The 26,855-nt window shown below is 44.9% G+C and overlaps 1 protein-coding gene across 1 annotated transcript in view; it reads left to right on the top strand.

The window, feature by feature from the left end:
- The window catches only part of MORC2 (MORC family CW-type zinc finger 2), a 39,156-nt gene that overhangs the window by 4,367 nt on the left and 7,934 nt on the right, over positions 1-26,855 (top strand). The window contains exons 2-19 of the mRNA XM_007461208.1: positions 4,286-4,339; positions 6,538-6,572; positions 12,327-12,395; positions 12,910-13,000; positions 16,178-16,286; positions 19,813-19,972; positions 20,077-20,188; positions 20,647-20,772; positions 21,316-21,395; positions 22,008-22,090; positions 22,640-22,725; positions 23,858-23,998; positions 24,093-24,247; positions 24,341-24,469; positions 24,972-25,077; positions 25,370-25,502; positions 26,634-26,708; positions 26,794-26,848. Coding sequence (XP_007461270.1) covers positions 4,286-4,339; positions 6,538-6,572; positions 12,327-12,395; positions 12,910-13,000; positions 16,178-16,286; positions 19,813-19,972; positions 20,077-20,188; positions 20,647-20,772; positions 21,316-21,395; positions 22,008-22,090; positions 22,640-22,725; positions 23,858-23,998; positions 24,093-24,247; positions 24,341-24,469; positions 24,972-25,077; positions 25,370-25,502; positions 26,634-26,708; positions 26,794-26,848 — 1,799 coding nt within the window. The remainder of the gene's footprint in view (positions 1-4,285; positions 4,340-6,537; positions 6,573-12,326; positions 12,396-12,909; positions 13,001-16,177; positions 16,287-19,812; positions 19,973-20,076; positions 20,189-20,646; positions 20,773-21,315; positions 21,396-22,007; positions 22,091-22,639; positions 22,726-23,857; positions 23,999-24,092; positions 24,248-24,340; positions 24,470-24,971; positions 25,078-25,369; positions 25,503-26,633; positions 26,709-26,793; positions 26,849-26,855) is intronic.

Genomic DNA, 26,855 nt, shown 5'->3' with positions numbered 1-26,855 from the left:
ACCCCTTAGCTACATTTTAAAGTATCTGTTAACTTACCTGAAATATGTATTGTGGAACAGCATTGATACTGTGCAGAACAACGAAGACATTTGGAATGTTTTCTTTAGATTCTAAATGTACAAGACACTTTTCTAAACATTGTGTAGAAAGCAGTAAAAACTTAGCCAGAAGTGCTCTTTGTGCTTGCCCTTTTGAGATATTATTGAATTCTAAATGTCTTTAATTTTCATGTGAAACAATCAGAAATATGTATTGGTGAGAAGCAATTGCTGTTTCTGTTTTTGATTTCTTTGCCCTGATGGCAAAGGTATCAGAATTAGTTTTCCAGATTATTCACCATTGTCACTACCAAAGGCCAGATAATCCCAAAGATTTCTACGTACAAATTGTAGTCTCATTCTACTAAGATTGTACTCTTGTTTTTTTTTCCCAGGAGCTATATTTCTGATATTCCTTGACTTCAAGTACAAATTCTTTTTGAAATGAGAAATATTGCAGTAGAATTCGTTACTTTACATTTTAGCCTTCAAAATTAAAAAGAAAAGTTAGGGGGCTTCCCTGGTGGCGCAGTGGTTGAGAGTCTGCCTGCCAATGCATGGGACACGGGTTCGTGCCCTGACCCGGGAAGATCCCATATGCAGCGGAGCGGCTGGGCCCGTGAGCCATGGCCGCTGAGCCTGCACGTCCGGAGCCTGTGCTCTGCAGCAGGAGAGGCCACAACAGTGAGAGGCCCGCGTACCGCAAAAAAACAAAACAAAATTAAAAAGAAAATGTAGAGTATAGAAGACTAATTCACTTTATAAGTTTCTTAGTCATTGCTTAGTTAGACAGAAAAATGATTGGTTGAAAGGTTGAGAACAAAGATTTACTTTTAACTTATATCACCATCGTCAAATCACTTTAATTTTCCAGCTTATTTTTCCCTATTTAATTAGTTGAAGTAATAAGGAGAATATTTTTTTGTTTCTTCAATTGATAATTTGAAGAATTTAAGGTGATGATTTTAGAGACAAATATTTTTTAATGAGTTTGTCTTTATTTATTTAAATTAATTAATTTATTTTTGGCTGCATTGGGTCTTTGTTGCTGCGCACAGGCTTTCTCTAGTTGTGGCAAGTGGTGGTTACTCCTGGTTGTGGTGCGTGGGTTTCTCATTGCAGTGGCTTCTCTTGTTTTGGAGCACGGATTCTGGGCACGTGGGTTTCAGTGGTTGTGGCTTGTGGGCTCTAGAGTGCAGGCTCAGTAGTTGTGGCACATGGGCTTATTTGCTCCGTGACATGCGGCATCTTCCTGGACCAGGGCTTGAACCCGTGTCCCCTGCATTGGCAGGTGGATTCTGTTTTTTTAAAAAATATTTTAAAAATTATTTTTAATTTTATTTATTTTTTAACATCTTTATTGGAGTATAATTGCTTTACAGTGGTGTGTTAGTTTTTGCTGTATAACAAAGTGAATCAGCTATACATATACATATATCCCCATATCTCTTTCCTCTTGCATCTCCATCCCTCCCACCCTCCCTGTCCCACCCCTCTAGGTGGTCACAAAGCACCGAGCTAATCTCTCTGTGCTATGCAGCTGCTTCCCACCAGCTATTGATTTTACAGTTGGTAGTGTATATATGTCCATGCCACTCCCTCAGTTTGTCCCAGCTTACCCTTCCCCCTCCCCATGTCCTCAAGTCCATTCTCTAGTAGGTCTGTGTCTTTATTCCTGTCCTGCCCCTAGGTTCTTCACGACCATTTTTTTTTTTTTTTAGATTCCGTATATATGTGTTAGCATACAGTATTTATTTTTCTCTTTCTGACTGACTTCACTCTGTATGACAGACTTCAGGTCCATCCACCTCACTACAAATAACTCAGTTTCATTTCTTTTTATGGCTGAGTAATATTCCACCATATATATGTGCCACATCTTCTTTATCCATTCATCTGTCGATGGACACTTAGGTTGCTTCCATGTCCTGGCTGTTGTAAATAGAGCTGCAGTGAACATTGTGGTACATGACTCTTTTTGAATTATGGTTTTCTCAGGGTATATTGCTGGGTTGTATGGTAGTGCTATTTTTAGTTTTTAAGGAACCTCCATACTGTTCTCCATAGTGGCTGTATCAATTTACATTCCCACCAACAGTGCAAGAGGGTTCCCTTTTCTCCACACCCTCTCCAGCATTTATTGTTTGTAGATTTTTGGTTGATGGCCATTCTCACTGGTGTGAGGTGCTACCTCATTGTAATTTTGATTTGCATTTCTCTAATGATTAATGATGTTGACCATCCTTTCATGTGTTTGTTGGCAATCTGTATATCTTCTTTGGAGAAATGTCTATGTAGGTCTTCTGCCCATTTTTGGATTGGGTTGTTTGTTTTTTTGATACTGAGCTGCTTGTAAATTTTGGAGATTAATCCTTTGTCAGTTGCTCCATTTGCAAATATTTTCTCTCATTCTGAGGGTTGTCTTTTTGTCTTGTTTATGGTTTCCTTTGCTGTGCAAAAGCTTTTGAGTTTCATTAGGTCCCATTTGTTTGTTTTTGGTTTTATTTCCATTTCTGTAGGAAGTGGGTCAAAAAGGATCTTGCTGTGATTTATGTCATAGAGTGTTCTGGCAGGTGGATTCTTAACCACTGTGCCACCAGAGAAGCCCTTGGAGACACATTTTTAAAATAAATAAAGATATGGATGTTTCTTGCAGGTGTTTTTCCTTGCAAAATTGTGGGGGTTTTTTTTCATGTAAAATAATTAAGAATTTGATTTTAGAAGAATTTGAGCTCTGTTAGGGGACTTGGAGATAAAATTTCTACATTTTGTTAATACATAATGGTATACTGCCTTTGGATCAGCAGCAGATATATTCACTGATCTCATGGGAAAAAGTTCTTCCTAAAATTCCAAGAACTGGTAGTTTTAATTAAAAATTTGCATTTGTAAAAATTTGAAGGTTTATTTGAGGAAAAACCAGTGTTCCTGGACACTTGAAATTTGGGTATTTATTTTATAAACAAGCGTTTTACAGTTTGTTTTGAACAATATAGTAAGTGCTCATAGATCCTAGACACTGCTTTTTTAGTATTGGTATATTTCATTCTCAATTTTTAGAAATTTTCACTTTATCTATTGGCTGAAACTTTACATACAAAAAAGTCAACTGGAATAACATGGTTATTTTTGAAAAATTGATGATGGTAACTTGTGGGTTAATGCTTTTATATTTTGTTTAGTCAAAAGTCAGAGTTTCAGGACTCCTCTGGCAGTCCAGTTGTTAAGTCTCTGCACTTCCACTGTAGGGGGCACAGGTTTCATCCCTGGTCAAGGAACCAGGGTCCCACATACCACAAGGTGTGGCCAAAGAAGAAAAATGTCAGAGTTTCTAGGTGGTTCTAGGTAGACACATCTACTTTTATATCTAACGAGGACTATTATGGGAAACAGCACAAGTTAAAGAAGGTGTAAATGGAGGAAGAAATGTAAGGAGACATCTTACACATAAACATCATCTTTATTGAGTTCTGAATAACATGGTAATTGTGAATTTATCCCACTCACATTTTGAGCAGCCTCCTAGAGGAGGAGATGACCATTGGCTACCCTCCTTGAAAGGGCTAACTTGAACAATGGCCCTAGGAGGCCACACCAAGCCCTTATCCTCTTAGGATAAGGAGGAATTGTTTAAGAGGGTCTTGGATTCCTTTCTTTAATGTGGGGAAAGTTTTGGTTTTGGCCAAAATCAGGGAATGTCAAGAAATGGATTATTTTCTTTCTCTCCACTTTAAAATGGAGTATTTTTGCTTATAAATTGCACAAAACTGAATGGGTTTTCACCAGTAAATCACACAAAGGTATTGATAAAGCTGAATGCTAGCAATTTGTCCTTTGAGAATTCTTAAGAGATATGCAGAAACTGACAGCTGGTTAAGGCAATGAAAAATGTAATATAGGCATTTTTCAGGGTAGAATACGAATAGTGAAAAACACTGTTTTAGAAGTAATACACATAGGAATCTTTGAATGTTTTAGAGTGGGTTCCTCTGCTCAAAATAGTAAGAAATAAACATTTTTGAGTAGATAGCAGGACTTGACAGGTTAACACTTGAGGACTACTAGTGAGCTCTGGAAAGACTTGAATTGTGGGGAAATGTAAACTTAAGTAATGTAAATTGATGATGCAAATGACAATTTTAGTTTTTTTTTCCAAAAAACTTTATTTTATAACCTTGACTTTTTATTAGGAATCATAGTTTAATTCCATAATTCTTTTCCTGACTCTCAATATTTATCATTTCAGAACCACTCATGAATTCTTATTTGGTGCTCTTGCTGAACTAGTTGATAATGCAAGGTATGTAGTCTTCAAGCATACAGTCTGCCTGAAAACTTTTTGGGTCGTGTGACCTTTGCTCTCTGAAGACTTGGGAGAAGGGCAATTCTGTTGCAAATGCGACTCATTCCTAAGAAGTCTCTTACCCAAAAAGTATTTTTAATAGCACATTAGTTGTTACCTTAATTCATTCATTGCTGTGCTCCAGCCTAAAAATAGTGAATTTATGACCTCCAAAGCTACCTTCCCTTGTGTATTAGAGCAAGATAATTGTAGTGAAACACAGGGAATTAAGATAAAAATTTAGTTATCTAATTACTAGGACAGACAAGCTCTGTTTTAATTTGTGCTACCAGGACAGTACACTATCTAATGTCTTTAAAATTATGTCAGAGTTCTGTGTCTTCCCAAAATGTATAATCAGCCCTCTGTATCTGCAAGTTCTGCATCTGTGATTCAATGAACCATGATCGAAATTTGAAAGTTCCAGAAAGTTCCAAAAAAGCAAAACTTGAATTTGTTGCATGCTGGCAACTATTTACATAGCATTTACATTGTATTAGTTATCATAAGTAGCCTAGAGATGATTTTAAGTAGACGTGAGGATGTGCATAGGTTATATGCAAGTACTATACTATTTTATATAAGGGAGTTGAGCATCTGCAGATTTTGGTATTCCTGGGTGGTCCTGGAACCAATCCCCTGCAGATACGGAGGAGTGACTGTATTTTATTGTCAGATGACTCAGGTTGATCAAAGCATCTTCCATTGTTAGCAACTATGCTTAGAAGAAATCATTCTTTAGCACTGTGTTATACTGAATTCTTAGTGATAGAAGCCTATAAATGTTACTGAGCAAGACTGAAAAGTTTGGGTTGGTTCAGAGATAAATAGCAAAGTCCAAATACAAGTCTGTTTATAATTATATCACTAAAATATTTTCTCAGTCTTGTTCCTGAATGCAAACATAAAATTCAGACACGGCGTTTATTGACCAAGTGTTGATGACTAATGAAGGAAGAAGAGGATAAGAGTTGATAGGAGTACTTTCTAAACAGACCTCCAGTTAATGACATAATGATAATTATGTCTACCTATGTCCATGCTATAAATCTATACTATTATTACTTTTATTGTTATTATTTACTAGACTGCTCATGGAAGTGTGCTGGTTAACAAGTTGTTTAACTAGAAAGCTCCCATTTTCAGTGTTTTCAATTATTTCAATCCTGGTTGACTTAATTTTTATATTCAATTTAAAAATGTTGTAGCTTAATGGAACTGTGTTTGAATTTCCCACTTGTTAGTTTAGTGAGACTGTAATGTGTTTTGTCAGACTGCTTTTTTGTATATCATACGGTGAACTGGAGATTGGAAGTGTATGTTCCTGCTCATGCACACATTTTGCCAATCTCTTTTATTTTTGAAAATGTTTTTATGTCTTTGAGAATCGGCACGTGTAGAGTTGTATGGATTTGAGTGGATTTTTCACATTTAAAACCATTGAAACTCTGCGCCTCATTTTCCTTGTCTACAGTTGGCAGAACTGGACTAGATTACTTTCAAGCCTTTATGGAAGACTTCATTGATGACTGAACTTTTATTTCAGCTGATGGCTGGAGTCTAATGGGCTATCCCAACTTCCTTTCAAGTTTAGGGAGGATCAGATTACGGGCTCATGAATCAGTCTGCTGACTATAGTGTGTATACCATGAGACCTGATTTTTCTTAGGCTTTGTGGCAGGTTGTTTTCTTTTTTCTCAAATCTTGGTGAGAAGAAAAAATGGACAAGTTATTGGAATATTGTTTATGATTGCAATCAAATGAGTGATTGGAGTCATTTCCTAGTATGTAAAAGAAATGTTCTTTTTTATCCTCTAAAAAAGGATAAAACATTTTTTAGATGTTTTTAAACATCTAAAACACGTTCTTTTTAGATGTTTCACTGTGAAATTTTTATTAAAAAAGTGTGTCTAGGTCCTATGTATCCTGTGATTATTTTAAATAATTTGGAGCTCCAGAAGTGTTTCATAGACATGTAAGGAAAATTGTGTTACCAAATGTAAAATTGTATCTTTAATGTATATAGAATTTCTTTATGACTTCCTGAAGATAGATTCAAAATAGTATGTATCCCCCTCAAAATATTGTGCATCTTAATGGTTGATATTTTCATATTCTCATTTGAATCTTGATTTTTTTTTCTTTTAACTTTGCAGAGATGCTGATGCCACCAGAATCGATATCTATGCAGGTAAGACAGACATCAGCCCTTTCTTCTAATGCCCAGTTCCCGAAAGCATTTGTTGCTGTGCCTAAGAAGAAATGAGTGGGAAAAAACTGGTTTTTGGAGCATGGGTAGACAGCCTGATTACTACAGGTCTTAGGGAGAAACAGGGCAGCCCTGGTCAGGCATGTAATAGAAATCAAGAATATTGGTGTAAAGGAACTAACACGGGGTGCCCAGATCTATAGATCTATTTAAATAAATCCACTAGGAGATTTATGGGGGTGATGGGGAGTGAAATGACCAAGTACCACTGATTGTCCTGATTAGAGTTAGCAGGTGACCAGGTTTGTGGTTCCTGCAGCCAAAGAGAGATCTTGTTGAAGGCCATCTTCTCCCTCTGCAGCCTTGGTGAGGACGAGTCCCAACTTGGAGAGTTGCTGGTGTCAGTTGTATAAAACAGTTGTGTAACCAGGTTGACACTGAGGTCTGCAGAGATGTTCTCAGGCAGAGAAGTTATGTAGGAAGAAGGGCTGCTTTGCTTCGAATTTAAAGATATTGACAGCGTCTACTATTTTGCCTAATTGGCTCTGCTCTTTGGCAGTAAGATCCTTTTTTTTTTAATGGAGTGGGTACAACAGTGGAAGAAATCTTAGTCATTATTATTTATTTATTTATTTATTTATTTATTTATTATTTGATAAATAGCTTGCTGTTTGCCTGTTCAGTGTTTGCACCAGCACGTTTTTTGGTCGTTTGAATGCTAAAAATTTGGAAGTGGAACAGAGGAAGATGGCTTTTAAATCCAATTTGGGTAGCATTGTCTAGCTTTTGAGAAAACTTGAGTGTTTTTATGGGAATATATGGTTATCAAATAATCCCTCTTTTTCTTCACAGACCTGTTTGATAAATGGGGATAATCACACAATAGGAAGTAATTCTTAGAATTTCCAATGCCATATAATTATAAAGAATCTCCCCAGATATGAATTTCTTATGCCTTTCTTTGGAGCAAAGAAAATATTCAGAACAGCTAAAAGTCAGCTATACTGCTTAAATTCTAAAGCCTTCTGTTCAGAAGGCTCTGCCAAAGTGGTGAAAATAAGACTACTTTTATTTTTAGAAGAAAATAACAAGAAAAGGGGGCATAGCAGCAGAATGTTAGAAGATGGTTACTAAACCCTCAGGCCAGATGGAGGCATCATTCCCAAGCCACAGTATGTCTTACATCCCAGTGTGCTTTAATGAGGAGTAGTAACCGCTACCTCTGAAAGAAATGGTGGCTGTTTTAATCATTGCACAGATGGCAAAGTAGAGAATGGGCCTCCACTCCAAGTGATGTTGAAGGGACAAATCATCGTAGCCAAATCTATTTGGAAGAAGCTTTTTTTTTATTTTGGCCGTGCCGCGCAGCCTATGGGAGTTTAATCCCCAGATCAGGGATCGAATCCGAGGCCCCAGCAGTGAGAGCGCCTAACCACTGGACCACCAGGGAATTACTGGAAGAAGCTTTTTAAAAGAGATCATCCCTGCTCCTTCTTACTACCTTTGATGGGTGAATTTCAGCAAGGAAATTTAGTGCTTTACCCTTAGAATGCAGCAGAACAAACAGTTGGATTTCAGTGTGCATTTATTCGGTGCTCAATGTTACTGCTGTTGTGTTTTGGGAGGAGTCGAGAGAGCATGAGATGGGGCCTTTGCTAAATTCTCATTAGAGAACTTAGTCACTAATTGGAGAGACAGCACTCTACAGATGATTAGAGAACAATAACTTGATCTTGAGGGAACTGTCAAGGTAGTTAAGGATTAAATGGTGTGATAGAAGCACTAAGCACTATAGCATTTTGGAGAAAGACTTGATTTACTCTTAAGTACCTTGAGATTGGGAATCTTGACTGAGGTGCCCCTAACTTCACACTTTCCTACTTCAGTGCCGTATTAACACATTCAACAGGAGGAATAAAAGCAACCTCATTTTACAAGTAGAATAATAGAATTAGTAATATATTATAAAGTTTTTGTTCTTAATATCGGGTAAAGTATCTTCTTGTCTCCCATTCTGAAACTAGATTGATAACTGAACTCGGAAATCTCCCCAAACATCAGATGTAGTTTGAATTCGCCACACATTCACATTGTAATTTAAAGAAGGGTGAGAAGGGAATCAGACTCCCGTACCCAAAGCATTCCTGTTAGGTGGGGCCAGACCATAACGTGCCTGTCAGAAGTAGAGTGTGTTTTTATTGATTTTCTGGACTTCCTTGGATAGGGACTGCCATGCCTCAAAGAAGGATCCCTTTTGTGATGCCAGGTCAGTGGTTAGTAAATGGAAAATTAGAGCAAATGTAGCTGAAACGAATACTGCTCAAACACATTGCAAAGTACAAGGAGCTTGAGTGTTGTTCTGTTACAGCCTCCGCTGAGGACATCATTTTATCACCTCTGACTTTTGACTTATAGCTCCATTTCACATCTCCTTTCCAGCTTCTTTCTTTTTCCTGTTCTCCCTAGTGGGAGTTGGATGGAGGAACGTTGGGCTAACTTGGAGAGGCCAGACTTGGTTATGTTGGGGGAAACTTAGATGTGCAGCCTTCCACACTGGGTCTGTGATTGTACGTAGCTGCTACCAGGGCCTGAAGCACAACTGCAAAGAAGGTAGTTTGGCTTTGCCCTCCTTGTCTTGCTTCTGAGATGTATGTTGGGACGGGGAGCAGACAACCTCCAGCTGCCTAGACTCCTTTCTGTCCAGAACTCCCCCATCTTCATAAAAATCCTTTGCTTAGAGGCTTTAGATAGCACTCAGTTGACTGACTAAAGTGAATAGAATGTGTTAGGAATGCATCTCTAACTGCTGGAATGTCTGGGGAGATAGGTTCGAGCAGAGAGGCCTTCTAGTTCTTGCTAGCTCTAGCTCTCTGCTTCTCAAAGAGTGGACCAGTGGTGGACAGTATTGGCATCACCTGGGAGCTTGTTAGAAATGCAAATTCTCAGGTACCACCTCTGACCCACACTACTAGACTCTGCAGGGTGGAGCCCCGAATCTGTATTTTAACAGGCTCTTCACGTGATCCTTATGCACACTGCCTTTGCTCTAGCTGACACTCTTCTCAGTCTCCTTCTGCTTAAACCCTCCTGCTTACTGATCTGCTACAGGGAGTAGCTATCCTATGGACTGTAAGCTCCCTGAAGGCAGTGATCACATCCGCATTATTCTCGGCTATTATCTTCATCACAGAGCCAGGCATATCGAATAACTGAGTGATTGGGATAAGCATTTTAGCCAAATGAAGATGCCATACTGCCTCCTTACAAAGTTGAAGGAGTTACTGCTGTGTCAGCTAGTCTCTTTTGGCCCTGAGGCAGTGCCACACGTGACTGTGGACCTGAGCACTGCTAGCTGCTTACAGACTGTTGGTCACTGTGTGGCCAGGAGGACCCTCTGTAGGTGGGTCTCTTACTCTCATAAACATATGAAAAAGCTTTAAAATGAAGTCCTTGGGCAAGAAAGGGGGATCTCAGACCCACTGTTAAGTGATGATTGTGTGTTAAAACAGCCTGTGTGGACTTCCCTGGTGGCGCAGTGGTTAAGAATCCGCCTGCAAATGCAGGGCACACGGGTTCAAGCTCTGGTCCGGGAAGATTCCCCCATGCTGTGTGTGGAGCAACTAAGCCCGTGCGCCACAACTACTGAGCCTGTGCTCTAGAGCCCGTGAGCCACAACTACCGAGCCCGTGTGCCACAACTACTGAAGCCTGTGCGCCTTGAGCTCATGCTCCACAATAAGAGAATCCACTGCAGTGAGAAGCCTGCGCACTGCAGTGAAGAGTAGCCCCCGCTTGCTGCAACTAGAGAAAGCCCGCGCGCAGCAACGAAGACCCAACGCAGCCAGACATGAATAAATTTTTTAAAAAAGCATCAAAATTTAAAAAAAAGAAAAACAGCCCGTGAGTCCTGTTCTACCAAACATAAGGACCTAGAAGTAATTCCTAGGTAGTGTTCAAGAAATGCCATTAATCAATCCTTGGAGATTTTTCAGATACACTTGGCTTGAACCAATTTCTAGATCCCAAAGCAGAGTCTTCGTGTACATTTTATGGCTAAAGCATACAGCAAATGGCTCTTGGCTAGATTTAGAACACTTCCTTTACCACGCTCTGTTCCTGACCCAGTTTGAGTCTCCATATGACACTTTGCTTCCTCCAGAAGGAAACTTTGAGGAATTTTTGCACCTTTTTTGCACTTGCTTCTGCTTACTAGATCTCGTTTGGGTTCTCCAGACTGATAAAAGGCACTGCCACAGGAAAAATTTCCTTATCTACCAGTAGTACTTCCAAGAAGGTCCTTATTCTCGAACTTTCAGGAAGCACCTGTGAGTAATGTTTCAGCAAAGTTCAGCTTCCTGAACATCGAATGATACTTGAAAATCTCTGTGGCTTATAGTACTTCTGAAATAGCATTTTAAATTACATTAACTAGTCCATTTAACAGAGGTGGTTATGACTTACTTGAATATTTAGCTTGAGGGGAGGACAAAGAGCATTTTAAACTGAGGTTCCACTGCTTAGGTAGTTGGGTGAAGTTGGTGAACTGCAGCTTGGGGGAGACAAAAATGTCCTCAATTAGGGAACAGACTCCAAGGCAGCCTTGGGCTTATCCCTGTAGTACCTTAAACTGACCTTCTTCCTTTTTAGTACAAGTGCTCTCCTGATTCCAAGGCCTATGCCATTCCTCCTTTGCCTGCCTAGTCCTCATCTCTGGGGTCAAAAGGCACCTTGGAAACTCTAGTGTGGTTCCCTTCTCTGTTTGGGAATCTCTTCTCCAGTGTTTCTGATGTGCTTGGATCCAGACTGCTCTGAGTGACCACTTGCTGCTGTAGAGACAGCTGCTGAAGGAAGGGGTTCTTGTAGCCACTGGAATGGCAGCCTTAGTCTCATACAATTCCTTCCTGTCGGTCAGGACGCCCTGCCACAGCTGCTCTGTCTCTTATTGTCAAAGGACTGTTCCTCTCTCCAGTCGAGCAGGTCCAGTTGGAAACCAGGCAGCTCTCACTACACTCACTTCTGGGATGGGGAGCTATTTGAAGGACCCATAGCAAGGAGGGGATGTGATGATGAATACTGATGGCCCAGAAACTATGGTTGGCCTGGGGATAGTCACATACTGACTTAGTAATTCACCTTCTAGATAGCAGCTGCTACCACTGTGTCCATAGCATGTCTGGTTCGATCACTTTATCTGAAGGCTACCCCAAAGTTAACCCACAAACGAGGTGCCCTGTTGAATTTGAGCACTGTTGATAAGGTACAGCATGTAGTAGTTGGAGTACTTTAGTGTCCACAGCAGAAGGCAGAGGTGGAAAAAATCCAGGTGCAGAGAGGCAGAAGGATGGTTGAGGTGTGTATGAAATCCGTGCATGTTCAGTGGCCCTGGCTGTGGCTAGATGCTGGACTAGGTATTCTCTGTCCCTTCCTTATAGATTCTCTCATGCTTTGTCGTGAACTAGAATGCATTGGAGAGCCTTTGATGGAAATTCCTACCATCAAGGGCCCTGACATTTAACTCACACTAGCTAGGACTGTTAGAAGGAGAAGGCCTTTTTGGACTAAGCTTCACATTGATCCACCTTCCGATCACACACAGGTTGCCGCCCTCTGGTGGGTACTGCCCAGTAGGAGAAGGCCTTTTTGGACTAAGCTTCACATTGATCCACCTTCCGATCACACACAGGTTGCCGCCCTCTGGTGGGTAACTGCCCAGTAATGGCAGCTCCTTCTTTTACAGAAAGGCGAGAGGACCTTCGCGGAGGATTTATGCTTTGTTTTTTGGATGATGGAGCAGGAATGGATCCAAGTAAGTGTTGGGCTGATTGCTTCTTTTGGGGAGGATGTAACCATTTTTACAAAATGCTTATTGTGTTAACTTGTTTTTCTGTTGCCTCACTCTTGTGACTAGAAGGGAGAGGGAGGTCTCTTGCAACATCTCAGGCTTAATTCCACTCACGGATTTGCTGGGTTTTGTTCTAGCATGGGAAATAGGATCTGAGTGGCAGCCTGAAGTCCGTCAGATTACCTGTCTCTTGACATTGTATTTATCAGCTGGTGTAACATCCTGGAGCTGGAACTGTGGTGGCCACCCCCAGCCTTATTATCACGTTCTGGTAACAGAACAAGGGCCTAGTGATGGCGGTACTGACAGGCCAGTCAGAGGTTTCCTCCATTTGCCTCATGGTTGTGAATTTCCTTGGACAGAGGTTTTCAGTAGACAGACAGCCCTGCTTGGATTTAACAAGGCTCAGACCTTTGATTTTTGAGAGTCTGGGAAAGAAAAGCAAACTTTTCACTTTCTCTTGTGTCCGCCACTTCAGGTGATGCTGCCAGCGTGATCCAGTTTGGGAAGTCAGCCAAGCGAACGCCTGAGTCCACCCAGATTGGGCAGTACGGGAATGGGTTAAAATCGTAAGTATACTAGAAGCCTGTCCCAGGACTCAAAACAAAATCGAGCAATGCCCTCCTGCTTCTGTCCAATGAAAACGTTCCTCGTCCTTGTCCCTCCATCACGGTAATTCTGGAACAGGAGGAGAGTCGGGAAGGAGTTGTGGTTTGGGGACTTAGCAGCTGATGTCCAGCCTACGTCACAGATCAAAGAGTATGAACATCCAAAATCATTGAGGTGGGAGAAGCTGTAGGTTTCTCTTGGCACTGTGCTCTGGAACAGCACCTCTCCTCCTACTGAAAATTCTTATTTTTACCCTGTGGTTGAAGATGCAAGTGGCTGTTTTGTGGGCTTGGGTTGCTTATGAGATGGTGAAGGGGTCACTCTGTGGTGCAGCGTGTCCCCTGAGCACCTGTCACGCTTTGTGCCAGGCACTGGGGATCCAGGGTGAGTGAGTGAGAGACCCGAAACACCACCCACCGCAACACCACCAAAGGACCTGGTTGCTACTCACATGTCCTGCCAGGCCCTGTAGCAGGGACCTACCTAATATCTCCCCATCCCTTGGGACTTCTTTCTCAGCCCTTGGTTCCCACTTGTTTGGCATTTGGAATGCGGTGTTCTGGTTTTGAGTGAAGCCCCAAGAGAAAGATTTCTATTTCTGAAATGCTCACTTCCAGTTGTACATACCTTTGGATGGAATAAGATTTAGTGGGATTGGAGTTTGTACAAATGGAATTCTGAGTCATGTTTCTAGTCTTGCTGTGGAAATGTGTTGTTTTATTTGAGGGTGGTGTTTGGTTGGGCAGCAGCATCAGTTGTCCCTCCATGCAACCAGCTTGGGTGTATGGGGAAGAGAGAGAGTGCTTCCCATGATGGCAAGGACCTGGTACCTGGATCTCCCACTTGTCTCTCAATAACAAGCACTTACCATGTGCTGGGCACTGTGCTAAAAAACTTTACTTGAATGATTTCGTTTAATCCTCACCATAGCCCTGGTGAGGTATAGGTACTATGATTCTCATCTTCAGATGAGAAAATTGAGGTTTATAGGGGTGATGTGACTTGCCCAAAGGTGTGAAAATGCCCAAGTGTAGAGCTGAGATATGCACCACGTCTTTCTGACTGCAAGGCCGGAGCTGCTGTCCATCTTACTTCAGTCAAACCAAAGTTCAAATCTGACATCAGCCGCTTAATTGCTTCTGTGAGCCTCAGCCTCCTCCTTTGTAAATTGAGATTATAACACATATGAGTAGGTTAAGAATTTATCATTACTGTGAGAGCCCTAGCCTAGTTTCTCCCTTCTTACTTTATCTCTCCTTTGATCTTTCCATGGTAGATTTTTGGCCTGATTTGGTGGGCCTGGGGTAGGGCCCAGGTGATTCTGGTGTGGTGATCTAAGTTTCCAACAACTGAGGTCTCCTAGAGTCAGATGTAAGAAACCCTGACTTCCCTTCTGGATTATAGATAAAACCCCCTCCTGGTTTTATCAGCTCTGTGACTTCAGACAAGCCGTTTCACCTTCTCTGAGTATGATTCCTACTGTAGAAAATGGGCTTCTAAACACTGACATTCTTCCTTACTGAGGAAGTTTCAGGAGCAAATGAAATGTGATTCTGGAAGTGCTTAGAAGACCAGGAAGGAAAGCATACCGAAGTTGAGAATGTTGCCATCGGCGTATTCTGGTAGAACGACTTTTGAGAAGGCACCATTGAGAAGGAGTCATCTAGTGTTAAGAGTGAATTCATTTTGAAACTAGTGTAGAAGTTGAAAGAGTTTCAGGAGGAAGTGATTTGTGGTGAGAATAGGGCTGTGAAGCAGAGAAGCCAGCAGAGAAGTGGCATTTCTGGGTTGTTGCTATTTACCCTCCAAGGTCAAGATCAAAGACAGGGGAGAGGCACAAAGTGAGAGGTTTTGCCAAATTAGGGTAAGAGCAAGCTTTGGCAGAAGGCAAGCTAATGTGCCTCGTTTTGCCACCGGTAAGTTTCAGGGAGGCAGGAGGAGGACTGTGAAATTGTCTGGGGAGGGAGCATTGCCAGCACCTCGGGAACTGGAGGAGGAGAAAAACAACTTGGCAGCCACCGGGGCATCTCTGGATAGTGTCCTGGAGTTTTCCTGAACATTTGGGGCAATGGGGCATGGCGTTCATTTGTATACTTGGCACACTGGCCCAGTTTGTATTTGTATTTACATAGAAGGGAGTAATAAGGCTTCCCGCCACTGTCACCTCCCTGGGGTATTAGGAGGACTAATGAGGTAATAGCCATAAAGCCAGAAGCTGCTCAGAAGACAGGTCAGTGGGTCCTGTTCCCACTGGTGCTTCACGCTTTTGCCCTGTTCAGTGTTTCCCAGAAAGGCCTGTCCTTGCCTGCTCCTCAGAAGGATTAACTCAGCCAAATAGAGGAAGGAGCAGTTGATTCCGTTCAGACTTCTGCCTTGTGGAAGTCAGCCTGGAGGCACATTTTTCAGAAACCAGTTGCTTCCTAAAGCAGGGACCTGTGGCTTAATGAGTTGAGGTGACAAAACAATTGAAGACACAAGATGGTTGTGGTTACAGGACATGAGCCAATTGTAGGCCTCCTTGGAACTGTGTTCAACAGCGATACTTTGGTTAGCCCTGTGTTTGGCTGAGCCTTGGGGTCATCCTGGTTTTTTGAGGACTTGTGAGCATAGGCAGTGGGCTGTTCCCTTGATGGTGCTGCCGTTTGATGAGTGGATGGGAGGGGAGTTTGTGTCAGTGAAGGAAGGACAGGGTGAGACCTGGATGTGCTCAGTGTGTAAGATGATGTGTGTGTTGGAGGTGTTACTGGAGTGAAACCTGGTGGCTCACAGTCAGGCCACAGCAGCCCTGTGTGGCTGGGAAGAAACCAGAGCACAGGCAGCGACAAGCTGGGGTGAGACTCCTCCGGGGCTCTTGCTTGGTGGTGAGAGAACCCTGCGTGCTGCGTAAATGTGGTTGAGAAGGTGATGAGGAGAAACTGAGGCCCACGGAAGAGCAGGAAGAGGAGTGTCGGGAGGTGGGGGTCGGGGAGGAGAGGGAGCGAGGGCTGTGAAGCTCAGCTCAGGGTCCTGGGTCCCAGGGAGGCCTTTAGGGGAGCCCTCCAAAGGCAGTTGCATCACGTCCAGAGGGGGGATTTGCTTCTTCTTCAGGTGAGCTTTTGAATCCCTAGGAGAATAACCCATTTCTGCTTCCCTTTCAGGGGCTCAATGCGCATTGGGAAGGATTTTATCCTCTTCACCAAGAAGGAAGAGACCATGACCTGTCTCTTCCTGTCGCGAACCTTTCACGAGGAGGAAGGCATTGATGAAGTAGGTCCCATCCTCATTCTCCCAGTCACCATTCCACTTCCTAGTTCTACCCAGGCTGTTTTCATAGGTCATTTGCATGCTGGGCTTATTGGCGTTGCAGGATTGCAGCCACATCCCGTTATGGGATTAGCTGGTTGGTTGGATGAACTTGTTGAGGGGAAGGCAGGTGTACGCGGGCCTCTCACTGCTGTGGCCTCACCCGCCGCGGAGCACAGGCTCTGGACGCGCAGGCCCAGCGGCCATGGCCCACGGGCCCAGCCGCTCTGCCGCACGCAGGATCCTCCCAGACCGGGGCACGAACCCGCGTCCCCTGCATCAGCAGGCGGACTCCCAACCACCGCACCACCAGGGAAGCCCAAGGCAGGTGTCTTAATGTGAAAGGAAGTAAAATCTCACAGCTTCAGAGAAGAGTTGTCCCGGTTCTGAGAATGAGGCCATCAAGTGTCAGGAACCAAGAGTTGGATTTGTAGGTCTCCTAGATCTGCAGCTTGAATTCAGTCCTGGGGTAGGGGATGTCACTGGGGAGAGCTGTTTTATCAGGGGAAGTATTTGGGGCTTCCCTGACTATGGGTGGAGACCACAGCTGGTGATAATAATAGGAACAGCACTGTCTTTCCCATATGATGGTGATTTTGTGGAATGTGCTGTGAGTGCATTTTCCTTTTGAGGAAATGTGTTACTCTAACCATTTATATCAGAAGCTACAAGTCTGATACCTGCAGGGCCTGGGCAGGTAGTGAAGCAGGTGAACACATGGAAAATCATTTAAGTTTTTCAGTAAGTGGCAGCTGACACACAGCCTCAGCTGATTATTGTTATGTTGGAAGGAAGGTCTAATGACTCTAGAATATTCTGATTTTGAACTGTGTAAGTTAAACACATGCATAGCTGATTCTCTTTGGGCCTGGCGGCTCATGTCTGCAGAGCTGGTTTGGTGAGGTCTGTGCCCGCTCATGGGAGGATCAGGGAAGGCCTTGGCCTGCCTAGCCTCAGACTAGACTCTTAACTCCTTTCCTGTGTGAGAAATGGAGGCCAGAGCTTGAGAGGGGGCCAAGAGTGTCTGCAGAGAGAAATCCATTCCTGTCACTTAAACAGGTGAAATGCGGTCAGTGTCCATCTAACTCATCTGTGTTGGTTGGCTGTGAGTAAATTGGTACTGGCCTTGTTTAGATGTGAGCCTAAATCATAGCAAATCAGTTCATGCTGGGAACGAAAGGCTCTTTTTCTGCCGTCTTTACTTCGTGAGCCACTGGGTTTGTTTGCCTTTTTGGTGAGTGAGAGAAGTGCTGCAGCTGGCAAGCACTCCCGGGAAAGGTGGGGCAGGAGGATTTGGCCCTGGCTGGGCTTTTCAGGACTGCTTCCTGGTGGACTGAGGGTGGTGTGAGCAGGGGCTGCACGTCAATAGAAACGGTCTGTTCCTGGCCTGAGAGCTGGTGGGGGCTGTGGGAAGGGCAGAGGGGCCACCTGACGAGAGGTGGTGGCCTCTGAAGAGCAGAGAGGGTAGGTCGGGCCTGACCTCTGGGCCTTGGGGAGTGTGTGGGACTTTATTAAAAGCAGCCACGAAAGGGAATCTAAGCAATGTATTAGATCCTCTTTGAAAAGATCAGTTTGGTTATTGTGTGGTGCCTGGATTGGAAAGATTGGGGTGTTGGTGTCAGAGGCCCTGGCTGTCTACAGGACTCCAGCAGGGAGGTGAGAGAAATAGGAGTGGCCGCAGATTTGGTGTTTAATCAGTTGGAAAGGGGAAATGGGAAGGGGGGTTGTAGATGGCTGAGGTCCTGGTGTGGCACTTGGGGGTGGGCTGTCTGGAGCCGGGGAAGGATGGAAGAGGGGCAGTTTGGAGGGGAAGCGTGTACGTTTTGTCCTGGACACGCAAAGTTAAGTCTGGGTCTGGAGCTCGGGGGAGGCTTAGACTCCCAGGAATCTTCGTAGTGAATGGGCTCACCTAAAAGAGCGTGCTGGAGAAGAGGGCCTGGGGTCTTAGGCATGCCCGCCCACATGTAAAGGCTAGGGAGAAGGGGAAAGCAGCAAAGGAGGCAGGAGCGGCCAGAGGGGTAGGAGGAAAGCCAGGTGAGTGGTGACCCTGAAAGTAAAGGAGGAATGTTCCGATGGTGGGTGGGTGTCAAATGAGGTGAGTGCCCAGAGGTTAAAGTAATGCCGTTGTCACCTGGGACTGCTGTGAAGATTGGGAAGTGTAAAGGAGGTACCAATTCAGAGAACACAAATGGAACTCAATTCCCCTGGTGAAAAAGCTAGGTTGAAATTTTTTCCTTACTTGGTGCTAGAAGGTCACTGTTTTGGATTGTACTCTAGTGTGAACTCAGCCAAGATTTCAAAATAAGATCACTTTTAGCTGGGTGGGAATGTGTCCAGACCAGCCCCAGGGCTGAATACTATAGCTTCTTAGAAACCAGTAAAGTGCCTCAGAACTCTTAACAGTTTATCACCACAGAGCTTGTTAAAATACAGAATCCCCTTTTCCGCAGGGTGGGCCAGCCATCCATTTTGAACCTCTGAGGTGCCTGGAGTGGTTTGCTCTGCAGAGGGAATCCCAGGCTACAGGGCTCCCCGGCACCTGGGAGAGGGGTGGGGGGAGGGAGAGATGCACGTTGATGCCTCCGGGGAAGTGGCGTTTTAGTAGGGTTTTTGAAGAATGAGTAGGATTTTTCTCCCAGCTTTGTTGAGGTATAATTGACGGGTAGGATTTTCTAGAAGATTACGTAGATGTAAGGTTAAATTTTATACATATGGAAGAGTGTATTAAAATCTCTCTATATATGTATAACTGAATCACTTTGCTGTACAGCAGAAATTAACACAACATTGTAAATCAACTAGACTTCAATAAAATTTAAAAAAATAACTTACGTACAGTTGAGAGTAATTATAAAGCAAATACCCACGTAGCCACCACCATAGACTGATGCTAGAAGTCCCCATGTGTCCCTCACCAATCATATTCCTTATCGCACCTCTTAAGGAACTGCCTTGGTGATGATCAGTCATTTCCTTGTTTTTCTTTATAGTTTTGTCACATGTGTATGCATTCTTGAATAATAGTTTATTTTTTGCTTATTTATGAATTTTATATAAATGGACTCATACTATAGCGTTTTGTTTTTAGATTTTATTTCTCCTAGGATATATACCTGGGAGTAGAATTGCTGAGGTATAAGTTATGTTTGTGCTTGTCATTAGATTCACTAGATCATCGCAAATATGTTTTGCTTAGTGGAAATAATAGACTTATTACCAAATAGGGAAAATGACCAGGGATATCCCAAGCAGGGAACTGCTCATGCAGAGACCCCCAGGCCATAAGGCAGCATACCCCAGAGGACCTAGCAGTGTGAGGCAGAGTCTTGGGAAGGGCAGAAGCTAGAGCCACTGGTGCCGGGCTGGGGGGCTTGGGCCTCCCCTTGGGGCAGTGTGGAGCTGCTGTGGGGAGGGACAAGATGGATGCACATTTGCAGGGGAAGGCTGTTTCGGGGCTTCCTTCAAGCGTCTGCTTGTGCTTCCTCCAAAGGTGATAGTCCCATTGCCCACCTGGAATGCTCGGACCCGGGAACCTGTTACAGACAACGTGGAGAAGTTTGCCATCGAGACGGAACTCATCTATAAGTATTCTCCCTTTCGCAATGAAGAGGAAGTGATGACTCAATTCATGAAGATTCCTGGGGACAGTGGTAAGTAGGCCTGCAGCCTCTAGCATCGGGGAGCTCCAGAGCCAGGAGCAGTATGGGGATTGGCTGGGGGTGCCTGGTAGAACCACAGGATTTCTATTCCCTAGGAACGCTGGTGATCATCTTCAATCTCAAACTCATGGATAATGGAGAGCCAGAGCTGGACATAATCTCAAATCCAAGAGATATCCAGATGGCAGAGACTTCTCCGGAGGGCACGTGAGTGTGGCTGGGTAGGGAGGAAAAGGGAGGTGACTTGAGGGAGAGAGGGGTGAGCTTGTTCCCTGAATTCCCCAGTTTTAGAGTTGGTAAAGCTGAGAACTCAATGTCTTCCTGCCACAAGGCAGAAGGGATGAATAGAAGGACAGCAGGTCCTCAGCTAATCCAGATCCTTGCCCCAGCTCCTTAACTTGAATGAGAAAGAGACCGAGGCCTAGAGAGGGGAGAGGAATTGCCAGGTCCGTGCTGGGATGGTGGGGCCAGTTTAGGTGTCTGTGCCAGGGACGGGAGAGGAGGTGGGATGTGGTGCCCACACAGAGGAAGCACCCCTCAGGGCAGCAAGAGAAGCCGAGATGGGAGGTGGAAAGGTGGAGAGCCTGCAGAGAGGCTGTCCGCCCAGGCCTTCAGTTGGGCTGGTGGTGGGAGGGTGACAGCACCCTCCATTCTGCTGCCTCCAGGAAGCCAGAGCGCCGCTCCTTCCGCGCCTATGCTGCCGTGCTCTACATTGATCCCCGGATGCGGATCTTCATCCATGGGCACAAGGTGCAGACCAAGAGGCTCTCCTGCTGCCTCTACAAGCCCAGGTAGGGGCCTGCCCACCCTGGCCTGCTGTTTCCTTTGGGCCAAGGATGGGGCCTGGCCACGTGTCTCTGGGCATCTTTGGAGTGATGGTGGATGAGCGACTCTGACAATGTTGACTGCATTTGGGTCTTTAAGCTGCTTGTGATTAACTGCAGACAAACTACGGGGTCCTGAGGGAGGGGGAGAGGTGGCTGGTGAGGCTTGTTGAGTGTGCCTTCTGCGAGGTGGAGGGTGCTCAGCCTGACACGGTGAGCTGTCTGAGCCTCTGGTTGCAGGGCCAATGGCCCTTTAGACAGTACACAGGGAAGCAGAGGCCCTGCTCGTTGCTGAGGTTGGTTTCTACTGTGGGATTAATGACACACTCGGAGAGTAGTGAGGTTGCTTTTCAAAGATGGAGCAGGATGGCAAGGGGCAAGTGGAGTAGGGAATTGAGTGTTTTTGCTAAAATAAGCTTGGCTTTGACTCATCGGGGGGCCAAGGTAGTTGCTGCCCTGCACCTCTGGTGCTCAGGCCCTCTGGTTACTCGCCCCCCGCCCCCCCCCCAGGATGTACAAGTACACGTCAAGCCGGTTCAAGACCCGCGCGGAGCAGGAGGTGAAGAAAGCTGAGCACGTGGCACGGATTGGTAATGACCCCCTGGGCAGGAGGGTTGTCTGGGGGACACTGCTTGTGGCAAAAGCAGGATCCAGGCAAAAACTCCATGCAACACCCAGGGGTGGGCTTTCCTGAACCACTGGTCCAGTTTCTCTCCCACCTCTCCCTCAGCAGTTTTTCTTTCCAGGCTACTCCTTCAGCCATTTACAGACTGTTATCTAAAGCTTGCCTGCCCAGAGTGAAGAGTCCCACACTGTCCTCTGGCACAAATACTTGTGAAATTGGTTTTCTTGACTCAAGGGCAAAAATCTCAAGGTCTCTCTTGGTGACAAAGCTTCTTGGCTGCTCCAGGAGAGTGGTTGGCTGAGGACTGTTGGTAACTTCCAGCTCCTGCTGAGGATTTAACTCTGGTTGCCTTGGGCAGTGCTTGACCTGTTCTGATTCATTTGTAAAGTTGGAAAAGGTGTGTGTTTTCATTGGGGCTTCCTTGACTTTCCAAGCAAGGAGGCTGCTCTCCCAGCTCACCTGTTCCCTGACAGTGTACTAACGTCTCATACGGCAGGGACTGCACTATGGGGTCCAGGAGGGATAGCTAAGAGTTTTGACCTTTTGAATTCTTATCATGGTTTCTTCTGGGTTTCAGCTGAAGAGAAGGCAAGGGAAGCAGAGAGCAAAGCTCGGACATTAGAAGTGCGCCTGGGCGGAGACCTCACACGGGACTCCAGGGTGAGGCCCCAGACCCAGCAGCTCTTCTCCAGCGTTGCTGCCCTTAGGATCCCAGAGCTCGCCTGGCTCTGTCTCCCGCCAGTCATGAATCCCTTGCCCTAGAGCTGCAAAATGGGATGTGATGATTGTTTCCATAGTCACTATTGAACACACTGTATGGCAGGATCTTGGCAACCATGTGAGGTGGACACTGTTAGTATCCTCAGTTTATAGAAAGAAATGGAAGAGGGTCACTTGCCACAGGTCACACACAGCAGTAAGGGTCAGAGCAGTTCTCCACCCCTCCCCTGCGACACACACACCTCTGCAGGCTGTTGTTTCGGTTGGGGGTGTTTGCTCCTCCGTGTCAGCAAGTCTGGTCAAGTGAAGCACAGCTTTTGTGTTTGTCCCTAGCGAAGGCCCTTTTCTGTGGAAAGGAAGTAAATTTCCAGGTCTGTTTTTGCGTCCATGTGATTTAAAGTGAGAAGTTTCAGATGTGTTGTTAATGATATTACTGGCTGTGGCCCAGAGCACTTCCTCTCCTTACTTGGTGCTGGCGTGTGTTTCCAGGTGATGTTGCGACAGGTCCAGAACACGGCCATTACCCTTCGCAGAGAAGCTGATGTCAAGAAGCGGATCAAGGAGGCCAAGCAGCGGTGAGTGCCCGGCTGCCCTTGGGTCTTTTAAAATTATGTAGCTTTTGTATGGATTATTGACAAAGAAAGAGTTTGAGGAATCCCTCTCCACCCAACAAGATTGCTATTCTGTCACATGCAGATTGCTTTGAGAAAGCCATTAATGTTGTGATTCCCAGATGTTTGTCACATGCCCACCACAGGAGAGGTTACCCAGCTCAGTTCTCCCCTGAGCCAGGACAAGGTGGGCAGAGCCAGCACCTTGAGTTGAACACCAGCCTGTCCTCACTGGCAGTGCGCTCACCTTCCCTCCCCCCCCCTTCCTTTCTCCCCTTTTCTCTCTCCTCCATTCTCTCCCCACCTTGCCCATCTTTTCCCTCTTCCTTTCCTTTTTCCTTTTTTTTTTCTTTTCATTTAAAGGATGTATAAAATGCTCGTTCTATACAACTTGTAAAATATAGAATATTTAAGAAATACAGCTGTAAACTCCCTTATACTTCTCCCACCTGGTGATATGTACTCTTAATAATGCTATAGATTTTGTTCCTTTTTATCTAGACGGGGCATTTGTCCTGGCTCATTACATGATCTCCGTGTCCCCCTCCACGTCTGGAGCCTCTGCAGGCTCTGGGCCTGAGTCCCTGCTTACTTCTTGGCCTCCTCACCACAGGCCTAGGTTTCGGGTATCTGCCCCGTGAGTCTGACCACTGATCATCTATCTGCTTTACAGTTTCCACGATTTTGTTGACGTTTATCCCATGATCATTTCTTCTCTCACATGTTTATTGTTCTTGTGAATTTTTGTCTTTTTAAAATTAATTACTGTCACATTAGTGGAATGGTTATGCAGATGACCTTGTGTTTATTCCACTAAATAAGCATCTTTGCAGAGATCTGCAACAGCTTCACAGAATCCCATTCATACTTAAATACATCCCTGTTTGATACCAAAAGCTAAAGTCATATGCTTTTAATTAGGGAGCTTAGAGTGACTGCACAGTGAGTATCCTTGTCAAGTCTACAGGTTGCATATTGAATGCAAAGGCAAAACTTAAGTGTCTCAAGTTTCAGCTTAAGCTTAATACATCTTAAACACCATGGTATTTGTGTGTTAATGGGTTGATCTGATTGAATTTATCTTTTGTCTTCTCAGAGCGCTTAAGGAACCCAAGGAACTGAACTTTGTTTTTGGGGTCAACATCGAGCACCGGGACCTGGACGGCATGTTCATCTACAACTGTAGCCGCCTGATCAAGATGTATGAGAAAGTGGGCCCACAGCTGGAAGGGGGCATGTGAGTGCTGCCTGAGGAGAGCTTCAGCCCAGGGTGGTTGGCGGGAGAGGTTTGGTCAGTGGGGTGACAGAGCCGTGTCTACCTCCTCCTGCAGGGCATGTGGCGGGGTCGTTGGGGTTGTAGATGTGCCCTACCTGGTCCTGGAGCCTACACACAACAAGCAGGACTTTGCTGATGCCAAGGAGTACCGGCACCTGCTGCGGGCAATGGGGGAGCACCTGGCGCAGTACTGGAAGGACATCGCCATTGGTAATGCCCTTTCGCTTCACCTCCAGCCTTGAGATCCTCTCGCTGCCTCAGGGGGCTGACTCCTCACACGATGTGTGGGTGCTTGTCTTCCAGCCCAGCGGGGAATCATCAAGTTCTGGGATGAGTTCGGCTACCTCTCTGCCAACTGGAACCAGCCTCCATCCAGTGAGCTGCGTTACAAACGGCGGAGAGCTATGGAAATCCCAACCACCATCCAGTGTGGTGAGTTGGGGGTCGGCACCTCCTCCTGACTCCTTTCCATCATAGTCGCCGTGCTGGCCTCCTGACTGCACTGACATTCAGGGACATATGTCCCACTAGGGATATGAGTCTGTTTGGTGATGGCCCTGGGAGCTCAGTCTTGGGGCTGTGCTGTGCCCACCTGTTCCTTCTAAATGAGGCAGGAGGTCATCTACCCTGCCGGGTCTCACAAGGTTTGCTACCACATCGGTAGAAGTGTGAGTGATGTCTGAGTCAGGATTTTGCTGGAGGAGGGAGAGGGGTTGGGGCCACTGAGGGTCTGTGGTATAAAGTTTCCATCCCTGCTGGAATCACTATCCCTGAGAAGAGTGACTGTTCTGTAAGGAAGGCAGAGTTGGAGCCAGACTGAGGATATTTGTATAGAAAGTCGGGGGCATCTCTGCCTTGGGCCTGGCTGGGAGGAGCCTGGTTATTGTTGGTGGGCATGGCTGATGTTTTGTTGGGGGTATGTTCTGTGTCACAGATTTGTGTCTGAAGTGGCGGACCCTCCCCTTCCAGCTGAGTTCTGTGGAAAAAGATTACCCTGACACTTGGGTTTGCTCCATGAACCCTGATCCTGAGCAGGACCGGTGAGCACTTTTTCTAACAAGGAGTTTGTGGGCGTCCCCACCTCCCCCCGTGCTTTTTCCACTCTTCCACTATGCTTCTTGAGGTCAGTGCTCATATCCTTACATGTCTGTCTTGCTGTATAATAAGTGCCTGGAAGTAATAGAAGTGTGTCCTGCAATGAGTATTAATTCTGTGCATTTGGGAAGTCTGAGGTTGCTCTGGTGAGAGAGAGCATAGGTTGGCTGGGGAGGAAGGACCCTGCCCTACCTGGAGCTATCCTGCCACATCATTCCTAGCACTTTCTCACTACAGGTGTGAGGCTTCTGAACAGAAGCAGAAGGTTCCCCTGGGGACGTTCAGAAAGGATCTGAAGACACAGGAAGAGAAGCAGAAGCAACTGACAGAGAAAATTCGCCAGCAGCAAGAGAAGCTGGAGGCCCTGCAGGTGTGTGGGTCATGGGCAGTGGGCACATGGGCAGGACCCCTCAGTGTCTCCTCTGTTCCCTCAGGCTCAGTTTCACCCTTCTGTCACCCATGAGTGCTGCCCAAGCTTTCCAACCCCAACCTCCAGGCACACTGGTTCTCCAGTATGCCTTGATCATTCTTTAAAAAAAAAAAAATTTGTTTATATATTAACGAAGAGGTCCGATTCATCTAGAATGTTTTGAAACTCCAGAAAGTACATATCCTGTCTTAGAGGTAACCACCATTAACTGCACATCCTTCCAACTTTTTATGACCTGTACATACACATAAATACATATATTTTTTATTAGAAATAGAGATCATGACTTACTTGTGTCATATCACACACACATACTTTTTTTATTAGTGCGTAATTATTTTCTTGGGATAGTTTTCCAGAAGTGAATTTGAAAGAGTAAAAGGATTTTAAAAATTCTGTTTTCTTTAAATAACTATTTCCAGATTATTCTCCAGAAGATGTATTATGTTTTGTTTTTTATCAGCAGTACATTTATTTTTAAATGTTTTTGAAAATTTGATAAGCAAAGATACACATCTTAAATTTGAATTACATATTTCTAAAATTGAACAATTTTTTCGTGTGTTTCTTTTAGAACTGCTTATTGTTCTCTTATATTACTGTTGTTTTAAATTTTTTCCTTAATTGACTAGTCACGTTTTTTTAGATACATGTGTGGTATCAACCATTTATCGTATTTATTACAAAAGCCTTTCCTTTTCTGACTTCTGCACAGGCAGATGCTCTCATTGTATGCATGCCTCCCTGTCTGCCAATTCCCACCTGTCCTTTCCGGCTTTGGCCTTTAGGGATCTCCAAGCTTTTGGCTTGTTTTATAGGAATTTAGTCTACTGACACTTTTCCCCAGTCTCTCAGTTGCTGGATTAATCATATAGAATCCTGTAATTTGCTGGTAGTTTAGTGTTTGTGAATTTTTGTCTTCTCAGTTAGAATGGGAGGCTTGTAATAGTAGGACTGTGGCCCAGGTGTTCTTTTTTATTTGCCCACTGTCCCAGACCGTGGGGCTCCAAAAAGAGTTCGCTTGAATGTACCAGATACGCAAACGACCTCCTCATCATGTTTACCCTGCAGAAAACCACACCCATCCGCTCCCAAGCTGACCTGAAGAAATTGCCCTTGGAAGTGACCACCAGACCTTCCACTGAGGTAAAGCCCAGGGATAGGGGCAGGGCTTTTCCTCAGGTGTCTCATGCTGGGATCCATGTTGTCACTGTCTCTGGGCCTCTTTCAGGAACCTGCACGTAGACCTCAGCGTCCTCGGTCACCTCCTTTACCTGCTGTGATCAGGAATGC

This window comes from Lipotes vexillifer, unplaced genomic scaffold (genome assembly GCF_000442215.2).
Source record: "Lipotes vexillifer unplaced genomic scaffold, Lipotes_vexillifer_v1.1 scaffold691, whole genome shotgun sequence".
NCBI lineage: Eukaryota > Metazoa > Chordata > Mammalia > Artiodactyla > Lipotidae > Lipotes > Lipotes vexillifer.
The sequence above is the reverse complement of the archived record's forward strand: the minus strand, read 5'-3'. Positions and strand labels throughout refer to the sequence as shown.